The following is a 9886-nucleotide window of genomic DNA, read 5'->3' as shown; positions in this document are numbered from 1 at the left end:
ACCACTGAATTTTAATTGAAATTATCCCCTTTGTAGAGTAGGAGGAACTGCTGTCACTGAAAGTAGGGGGGGAAGGATGTTTGAATACCTGTGGAATTGGAAGATTCATGTCATTGGAAGGGAATGTATTTTTCCCAAATGTTATGGGACTTGAATAGAATGGGAGTCAGGCAGAGTTAACTTTCAGGAGGATATTAGTTTATACAGAGTTAAAGTAATAATTTGTAGCGTCTGCTGTGCCAGATGTGGCCGTGTGTGAAATGGGTCAGTGGCCTTTGTGTGTGTTACCAGACTTAATAGTCCCATGTTCCCTTAACCACCGGCACTCGTTAAAGGACCGAAGGACTAAAGGTAGTGACAGTTTCCCTTACACTCCTTGTGCTATCTTAGGGTCAAGGTGGAGGAGGTGTGTTTTGGAGGTAGATGCTGGGAAGAGCTGGGAGAAAATATTTTGCACTACTTCAGTATTGGCCAGCACTACTTACTAGCACCAAATTCAAGTAAGAAGAAACAAAACAAAAAAAAAATAAAAAGAGGGAAGGTCTTGTACAGATGAAAGGCGCACCAGCTTCCCGGGCCTCACTGTCTTCCTGGCACAGGAATGAAACTCGTCTGAGCCATCCGTTGGTCAAAAAGGGCCAGGAAAGGAAAGCTGTGATCTTAAGAGCTTCATCTTCAGAATTTCTTGCGTTGTCTGTGGAAATGTCTTCAAACAGGCATGGGAAGACTTAGCTTCTTTCCTTTTAGGACTGTGCAAAGAGAAAGAGAAGGTAATGAAGGAACTTAGGGGGAATTTAAACTGTGCCATTGTTTCAACAAATATTTTTCTGAACTTGCTATTCAGGGAGCTAGATAGATAGCCGTAATTTCATTGCCATTTGCAAATCTGGCAGCCCAATGGGTCACCTTGGGCATCCTCCATGTGTGACTGTAAGCTAGTAGGAATAGAGCCGTGCTGGCTTCAGGTAACCCAGAGAAAAGGGAAGAATTTATGTGATCATTGATGGGAGGCAACCACTACAAAATTGGCTTTGAAGGGGAGAAATGCCCAAAATCTATTTATTCACCTTTACGCTGAAGGAAAAGGTTCTTGTTTTCTCTTTGGTGGTTACTCTTTCTAATGTGTGGACCCTCCAGTGCTTTACACACACCCCCACACCTCCGCATCTTTTAATAAAGAACGTGACCTCAATGAGAGGTCTGTGACCACTGGCCCACCTTATCTGATCTGGAAGCTGGGATGGGAGGCCTCTTGGATATGCCAGGGGCCCACAGGTTTAGGTGAGGTGGATGGAGAAGTGTGTGCCCTGTCTGTGTGGTGGTCAGCAGTGTGGAGTCCAGCTGGTGGCCTGGTACTGGTGGTTCACAAACAGTGAAGGAGTAGTGGGAGATGTGGTGGTCGAAGGTCGTCTTGGGTTTAGTGGTCACAAAATGGTCAAGTTTTCAATTCATAGTGATGTAAGGAGAGGGGTTAGCAAAACGTCCGCCTTGGACTTCCAGAGGGCGGACTTTGGCTTGTTCAGAACACTGGTTGAGAGAGTCCCTTGGGAGATAGTCCGGAAGGCAAAGGGGTCCAGGAAGGCTGGATGCTCTTCAAGAAGGAAATCTTAAAGGCCCAGAAGCAGGCTGTCCCCAAGTGTCGCAAGTCTAAAGGGCGGGGAAAATGGCCAGTCTGGATGAATAAGGAACTTCTGATGGGACTTAAGAATAAAAGGTGGGTTTACTACCTTTGGAAGAAGGGACAGGCAACTCAGGAGGAGTACAGAGATCTCGTTAGGTTATACAGAGAGAAAATTAGGAAGGCAAAAGCCCAGCTGGAGCTCAACTTGGCCACTAACATTAAGGACAACAAAAAAAGCTTTTATAAATACATCAACAAAAAGAGAGCCAGGGAGAATCTCCATCCCTTACTGGATGCGGGGGGGAAAGTTGCAACCAAGGACGAGGAGAAGGCTGAGATACTGAATGCCTTCTTTGCCTCTGTCTTCAATAGTCAGACCAGCTATCCCCAGGGTGTTCAGCCTCCTGAGCTGGAAGATAAGGATGGAGAGCAGAACAACCCACTCATAATCCAGGAGGAAGTAGTCAATGATCTGCTTCTGCACCTAGACGCACGTAAGTCTATGGGGCCGGATGGGATTCACCCAAGAGTACTCAGGGAGCTGGCGGGAGAGCTCACCAAGCCTCTCTCCATCATTTATCAACGATCTTGGTCAACAGGGGAGGTACCAGATGACTGGAGGGTGGCTAATGTGACGCCCATCTACAAGAAGGGTTGGAAGGAGGATCCGGGGAACTACAGGCCTGTCAGCCTGACCTCGATACCAGGAAAGATCATGGAGAGGATCATCTTGAGTGAGCTCTCACGGCAAGCGCAGGGCAGCCAAGGGATCAGGGCCAGCCAGCGTGGGTTTAGGAAAGGGAGGTCCTGCTTAACCAACCTGATCTCTTTCTATGACCACGTGACCCACCTTCTGCATGCGGGGAAGGCTGTGGACGTTGTCTGTCTGGACTTTGGTAAGGCCTTTGACACCGTCCCCCATAGCATTCTCCTGGAGAAGCTGGCGAATTGTGGCATAGACAAGTGTACTCTTCGCTGGGTTAAAAACTGGATGGCCGTGCCCAGCGAGTTGCGATTAATGGGGTGAAATCCTCTTGGGGGCCAGTCACCAGTGGTGTCCCTCAGGGCTCAGTTTTGGGGCCAGTTTTGTTTAATATCTTTATCAATGATCTGGATGAGGGGATTGAGTGCACCCTCAGTAAGTTTGCAGATGACACCAAACTAGGTGGGAGTGTTGATCTGCTTGAGGGTAGGAAGGTTCTACAGAGGGACCTGGACAGGCTGGATCGATGGGCCAAGGCCAGCTGTATGAGGTTTAATAAGGCCAAGTGCCGGGTCCTGCATTTCGGTCACAACAACCCCAAGCAACACTACAGGCTTGGGGCAGAGTGGCTGGAAAGCTGCCCAGCAGAAAAGGACCTGGTGGACGGCCAGCTTAACATCAGCCAGCAGTGTGCCCAGGCGGCCAAGAAGGCCAACAGCATTCTGGCTTGTATCAGGAATAGCGTGACCAGCAGCAGTAGGGAAGTGATCGTCCCTCTGTACTCGGCACTGGTGAGGCCTCACCTCGAGTGCTGTGTTCAGTTCTAGGCCCCTCTGCACAAGAGGGACATTGAAGTGCTGGAGCGTGTCCAGAGGAGAGCTACCAGGCTGGGGAGGGGTCTGGAGACCAGGGCATATGAGGAGAGGCTGAGGGAGCTGGGCATGTTTAGCTTGGAGAAGAGGAGGCTGAGGGGAGACCTCATTGCCCTCTACAACTACCTGAAAGGAGGTTGGAGAGAGGTGGGTGTTGGCCTCTTCTCCCAAGTGAATAATGACAGGACCAGAGGAAATGGTCTGAAGTCGCGGCAGGGGAGGTTTAGGTTAGATATTAGGAGGAATTACTTTACTGAAAGAGTGGTCAGGCACTGGAACAGCCTGCCCAGGGAGGTGGTTGAGTCACCATCCCTAGAGGTGTTTAAGAAACGTGTAGATTTGGCACTTCAGGGCATGCTCTAGTGGCAGAGATTGTAGGTGGTTTTTTGTGTGTGTATGGTTGGACTCGATGATCTCAAAGGTCCTTTCCAACCATGAAGATTCTATGATGCTATTCTATGATGTTTACCCTTGAGGTGGGAACTGGGGCCAGTACTGCTCAAGGTCTTTGTTTGGTGTCTGAGGAAAGGGCAGAACATGCCCTCAGTGATTTGCTGATGATGCGCAACAAAGGGGAGTGGCTGATAACACCAGATGGGGTCAGAGGGACCGTGACAGGCCAGAGAAAAGGGCTTGACAGGGACCTCATGAAAGTCAGCAAAGGGAAATGCTACGTCCTGCTCCTGGAGCGGAGTGCTCCCATGTACCAGTATGTGCTGGGGGCTGCCCAGCTGGGAAGCGGCTTGGCAGAAAAGGCCCTGGGTGTGCTGGTGGACACGGAGTTGACCATGAGCCACCACTGTGCCCTTGTGGCAAAGAATGCAAACAGCCTCCTGAGCTGGGAGGGAGGTGGTCCTTCCTCTCTTCTTGGCCCTGGTGAGGCCACAGCTGGAGTGATGGGTCCAGCTCTGGGCTCCCCACTCCAAGAGATGGGGACATACTGGAGCAATCCCAGAAAGACCATGAGGATGATGAAGGAACTGGGACATCTGATGTAAGAGCACAGGCTGAGATCTGAGACTGCTCAGCCTGGAGAAGGCTGGGGGGGATCTTCTCCGTGTGTATAAATGCCCAATGTGGGGGGTAAAGGAGGCAGAGCCAGACTCTGCTCAGTGGTGCCCAGTGACGGGGCAAGGGGCAATGGGAAATAAATAAGAAAAAAAAAAAAAAAATCACAATTTTTTACTGAGGGTGGTCAGACACCAGCCCAGGTTGCTCAGCGAGGCCGTGGTGCCTCCATCCTGGAGATACTCGAAACCTGACTGGACAGGACCTCGAACAACCTGCTCTAGGTGACCCTGCTGGGAGCAGGATTAGATGATTTTGTCCCCCCCCAGTTACTCCCAACCTCAGCCCTTCTGTGAAATGCAAGCCTTTGGGAGCTGAAAGCTTCCGCGGAATGTCTTTCAGGTCCTTGTGTTAAAGAGAAAGGAGCTCGTCTAGTTTTGAAAACAAGATAAAGAGAAGTTGCATTCTATAAAAATCCCTTTGCGATGCTCCGGTGTAGGCTCTGAAGTGTTATTAAATACATTTCTTTATATAACACCTCTTTGCTTTTTTTTTTTGCTTTTTTTTTTTTCAGCATGGCTGCCCTTTTGTCTGAGCTCTTCTGTGTTAGAAATATTTTGAAAAGATGGGGTTTTTTTTTTTTTGCGAGAGCGTGAGAGAGATGCGACCTGCTATAATATTGCTGGTTTTCATAAATGACTGCAAAGCATTTGCATATCTTCGGTCACCTTTTCAGAACATTTGTGCAAAAGAAAAAAAAAAAAGGCAATTCTCTTCCTGCTGTGATGTCCCAGGGACAAACGTTTTTTCTTCTGCCTCCTGTATCGTCTAAATTTTGCAGTTTTATCACTAGCAATGTGAGACTGAAAGCCAGCAGTTGTTTTTTTTTCCCCCCTTTTTGTTCCACCATCCGCAAACACAAAGGGTACGGATTTCTCACAAAATAGAGAAGGACACGGGATGCATGAATTGAGTGAAGCTAAAATGGGAATTAGTTTAAAAAAAAAAAAAAAAAAAAAAGCAATTGACGTGGAGCACCTTGATGGCCGTTTTACAAAGTACTTTTCTGGCTCCAAAAATGTTTTAATGACAGAAGGAAATCTTAATCTGCCCAGGCCAGCCACCCGCTCAGTGCTCCTGTCACCTCTCTATCAGCAGGTATATTGCATGAAGCTACCAGAGATCCAGCCCTTGAAACATCAAATGCCGGGCCGTCGCTCCTGCTTTCGGCAGACTGCTTTGGGAATGTGAAGGAGGAAGAAAATATCTGTTCCCTCAGCTGGATTTCACCAAATTCCATCCTCCCCAACAGAAAAGTGTTTTAGGTCATCATCAAACCGTAGCAAGTTCTACCAGATTTTATGCCCTTGATGCACTTGTTGGCTCTGGTTCACAGCTGTTTACCAAAAGCACGGCCCTGAAGTGGAAGGAGCATCTGATTTTGGGGAACAGAAAGGGATGTCTTGTCCGCGCAGATGCCGGTCTTCCTACGGACTCAGTTCTTGGGAACGTTACGTCTTTTCCATCAAAAGAAAAAGTAGGCTTAATAATCTTTCCATATGTTGCTTCTCAGGTGCATTGTCTGCCTACAGCTATTTCCCCCCCCCCCTCAGAATTTTTTTGCGTGATTCATAATCTTTCAAAATGTATGTAGAATTGAATATACCTCCATTGTTAACTTTGCGAGGTGGGGTTAGGCCAGGCTTAGCTCTGGTTTAACTTCTGCTTTGTTTCACTTGCACATCTAGAGCCTTGTGAGCAGAGATGCCCACTTGCGTTCAACGGATACCTTTTTTTAAACTGGGTTTTAGGTGGACAGTGTGCATCGCAGATACAGCAAAGAATAAAGTCATGTTAAGGATTAACACAAGGCAAGCTGCAGCTCCACCGTACGTTGGATGAGTGCCGAATGAACGATTCGGATTTATACCAACCCCTTTACCTACCTTTGGTAACGTAGAGATAGAAGAAGTCGCAGTAGAAGATGGTTTGTACCACCCCGGAAACTACAGCGATCTGGTCGTAGAAGTTCTCGGTGTAGTAGCGCCAGACCCAGTTGGCAATGTAGAGGGCGCGGTAGAGGCCCAGGAAGAAAAGGTAGTGGGTCGTGATGGTCTCTGCTTCCCCCGTCTTGCTGATCATGAAGAGCTGAGGAAGGATAGCCACGGACTCCAGGTAGATGGAGAAGGTCCAGAGTATCTGTGAGATGCGAAACGAAGGCAGTGGAGAGTCTTGGTGCTGATTTATACGCGTTAAGAGCCAAAGCTTTAATTTTGCGGAGCATTGATATGCGAGAGTGGGGGGTGGATAGTGCTGCTGGAGTTGGAGAAAATGAGCCTGCTCTGCTGGGACTGAGAGGACACAGCACTGAGCTGCCCTATAGATGGTAGGGTCTTCAAGGCCTGCCAACCTTGCCTTTCCTGCCAGCTTTTGCTGTTAAAAATCTCAGCTATTCAATGTGCTGCGAACTCTGCTGCCTGGTGTCAGGCAGCTGCTTCCCCTCCCCTTTCCTGCCTCAGGTTTTCCTTACCTCCAAGGGGGTGAAGCTGTGGTTCTCCAGAAACGACAGCCCTGTGACGGGGACCAGCAGGAACTCGAGGCGAAAGGAGTCATTCTCGCTGTCAAAGGTTTTCCGGAATTTCACGTAGATCATGTACACGGTGACGTAGGCACATATCAAAAAAATGACCTGGGGGAGGGAAGGGAAACGGCAAGACCTTATCTGTGATTACACCTTCTGTGCTTGAAGAGAGGATGGCTTTGCCAAAGTCAAGATCTTTTGACCCGCTTCTAGTAGGGCTGTGCCAGGGCGAGATAGTGGTAATCACTTTTTCTGCGCTGGCTTCTGGATTGACTTCTGCTGGAGATACTCCAGCGGTCAACTAAAGATGGCCCCACCATGAGGATCACACTTGCTTGAGCCCTCTAGGGCTCTGTGTGAAGGGGTTGGCTTGGTGGCAGCCGTCTCTTAATGCTCCTGCTGTGCAAGGGCACCCAGGCTTGATTCATGATCTCTCGTTCTGGTTTTGGTGGTACTAAATGTGTCAGGCTCAGCTCACTCACTGACTGTGGTGGTGGGTTTTTTGGTCAATGGAGGGCCAGTGACACCAAAGGAAGCATCTTTATCCTGTGTATAACCCCCTGTAGCATTGGTGACAAGTGAAGAAGATGGAATTGCCCCTTCTTCCCTCTGTCTGAAAACCTTATTGACCGTGCACGCTCGCTTCCCTGAGAACCTGTGGTGAGGTGAGGGGAACCTCTGCTTTTGCACTGTGCCCTCCTTACCTTCATCACGGTGTTATAGGCAGAGATGAAGGTGGTGAACAGGTCCAGATAGCGGGTTGTGAAGACGAGGGCGAAAAGAATCTGACTCTTCCCAGAGATACCTGCGTGGTAGGGAGAAGAAAGGAAGGTAAGGCGGATGAGAGGAAGGACCCTTAATGGTGGTTTCCCCTTATAACTTTTTGGAAGGGGTTGTATAGATGCGTGTCGCTTTGTGAGCCTGGTCTGGCATGGAGGTGCTGTGGTAGCTCTAGATCTATCCCAGGACTGGCTGGAGCCTCCCAAGTGACAGGGCAGGATCCTGCTGATGCCCCTGAGCCCTGCCTTGGGTCACAGGGACCGGGCACGTTCACCGCTTTGTCCAATTCAGTCCTTACTGTCATCAAAATGCCTTTCTCTTCCCTCCCTCACCCTCTTCGCCTGCCCACCTCGCCGGGGGGTTGTGTGATGTGACATCTGCCGCACCAGGGAAGAGCTGCGGGATCAGGGACCAGCCCAGGGACGCTGGTGGAGCTTAATCACCGCTGGCGGGGAGAGGGAGAGAGACCCTCCCCATTTCTCTACCTGTGATGATGGCCGCAGTGCTGCAGCCCAGCCCCAAAGTCTCCTGAGGAGGGAACCATGAACTCCGAGCAAAATCCTCCTGCGGGAAGCTGCTGCCCTGACTTCCTTGCCCAGGGATTGGGCAGCCTCTGGTACCCGCCTGCCCGCAGGTAGGTCCTCTGACCTAAAGCAGCTTTCTCTTGAGGTCGTCTGTTTTGGTGCCGCCACAACTTTTCGTACTCATTTTCCACCTCCCTCCTGCCTTTCTGCCCTCCCCTTCGCTTCACCACCCAGACACTAACACCTGCCTGAGGCCCTGCGCCTTGCCACATCACATCCTTCCAATGCAGCCTTCTCCTTCTGGCAGGGACACCTCCCAGAGAGGGTTGACTTCCCTCAAAGAGTCCACCAGGGAGGGCTGCCAGCTTGCATGGGCTATTGCTAGCCTTTTTGGTACCCGTTTTCCTCACACCCCTCACTGAGCCGCCCTCCAAGAAGGATCCCCCTCCTTCCTCGGGGCATGGGAGCACTCACCGGCGCAGGACTTGGACTTGTGGATCTTCACCAGGAGGATGATGATGGCCAGCAAGTGGGAGATGTCCCCCAGGATGCGGAAGATGTTCATGGCGCCGGGGGGGGCTCCTCCGAGGTGAAGGGAGTGGAGCACTTTCTGCAGGCGGGGTGGGCGAAGGCAGGGAGGCTTTTTCCCCCCAAGCTTCAGCCGAGCAAACGCTCTCCTCCGGCTCAACTTTCCTTTTTCCCTCAGTACGGAGCCCTCTCTTCTGGCGGAGAAAAGTTCAGGCTCCTCTCTCTCCTGGCCGCGAGCGCCTTTCCGCTGCCAGACGCCCAAGCTGGATGTCTCCCTTGCTTACTTTTCCCCTCAAGGTGGATTTTCTCTCTTCCCCCTGCCCAGGGCCTTCCTCTCCCTGCTCCAGGCAGAAAGTTGGGGTTTGTCCCTTGGAGAGCCCCCGGCCGAGCCTGCTGAGCAGCCCCGAAGCCAGCGCTGGGTGACGGTGACGTGGCTCCTGGCTGGCCGGGGAGGAGAGGGAGGAGGAGGAGGCGGCGGAGGCGGGAATAACTGCGCTATTTTTCCCTTTTTTTTTTTTTTTTTTTCCCTTCCTCTTTTTTTCTTCCCTAACTTGTCTCCAGTTACACGCGGAAGTGTCGTTTAAGGGGAAAAGGCAGAGGGAAAGGGATCCCCATCCTCTGGCCTTGGGGACGCAGCCTCCGGTGAGGGCCGGGCTTTCCAGGGACATTCCCAGCGGGTGCATTAACCTCTGTCCTGCTCCCAGCCGGCAGCCTCCTGCCCTCTGCCCTTCCCAGCCCCGTCCTGCCTCCAGCGCCTTCTCCTTGGTGCTTCACCTCGTCTCCTGGAGCAAAAGAAGAAGCGGGGAGAGATCTGAATTATCGGGCCGCTGCTGGTGTATGTCACATCCCACCCGGATCCCCTCCCTCCCGTGCCCCCCACCAGCCACCCCCACCTTCAGGTGTCCTGTATGGAGCGACGGGGATCCCAGAGCCCAGCCCTGGAGGAAAAAAAAAAAGATCTTCCCAAGGGCTGGTTTGAAATAAATTTTGCTGAAAATATTACTCCTGGATTCCTGCAAGTGGATTTTAAACAGCGTAATACATGTGCTGCGTGAAAGAAGAACATAGGTACTGCCATTTTTATAGATTTAACAGAAATTGGCTTAGTAGCAATTGATAATAAAGTTTTAATATATTCAGAGGCAGCCGCAGGTGACCAGCCTGGTTGGGACAAACCTTGTCCTTGCAGCTGCTGTTACGCAGGGAGGTGTCGGGGCAGCGCGAGGGGACCTCCACATCCAGACAGGACCATTAGGTATTCATTATCTA

The 9886-nt window shown here is 50.8% G+C and overlaps 1 protein-coding gene across 1 annotated transcript; it reads right to left on the bottom strand.

Annotated features, from left to right (window-relative positions):
* Positions 1-31: 31 nt before the first annotated feature.
* KDELR3 (KDEL endoplasmic reticulum protein retention receptor 3) lies at positions 32-9291 on the bottom strand. Its single transcript, XM_063322435.1, has 5 exons — positions 8564-9291; positions 7490-7590; positions 6735-6893; positions 6151-6403; positions 32-749 (listed from the first exon to the last, which is right to left on the bottom strand). The coding sequence occupies exons 1-5, from the start codon at positions 8652-8654 to the stop codon at positions 709-711; spliced, it is 645 nt and encodes a 214-aa protein (XP_063178505.1). The 5' UTR covers positions 8655-9291; the 3' UTR covers positions 32-708.
* Positions 9292-9886: the final 595 nt, after the last annotated feature.

This window comes from Chroicocephalus ridibundus, chromosome 1, assembly GCF_963924245.1.
Source record: "Chroicocephalus ridibundus chromosome 1, bChrRid1.1, whole genome shotgun sequence".
NCBI classification, from domain to species: Eukaryota; Metazoa; Chordata; class Aves; order Charadriiformes; family Laridae; genus Chroicocephalus; species Chroicocephalus ridibundus.
Note: the sequence above shows the minus strand (reverse complement) of the source record. Positions and strands in the feature narration are given on the sequence as shown.

Coding starts and splice junctions, on each gene's coding strand:
- KDELR3 (XM_063322435.1), bottom strand. CDS start 8,654: ATGAACATCTTCCGCATCCTGGGGGACATCTCCCACTTGCTGGCCATC. Junction 6,894..7,489: donor CCTATAACACCGTGATGAAG/GTAAGGAGGGCA, acceptor TCCCTCCCCCAG/GTCATTTTTTTGATATGTGC. Junction 750..6,150: donor CTATCTCTACGTTACCAAAG/GTAGGTAAAGGG, acceptor CTCTTTGCACAG/TCCTAAAAGGAAAGAAGCTA.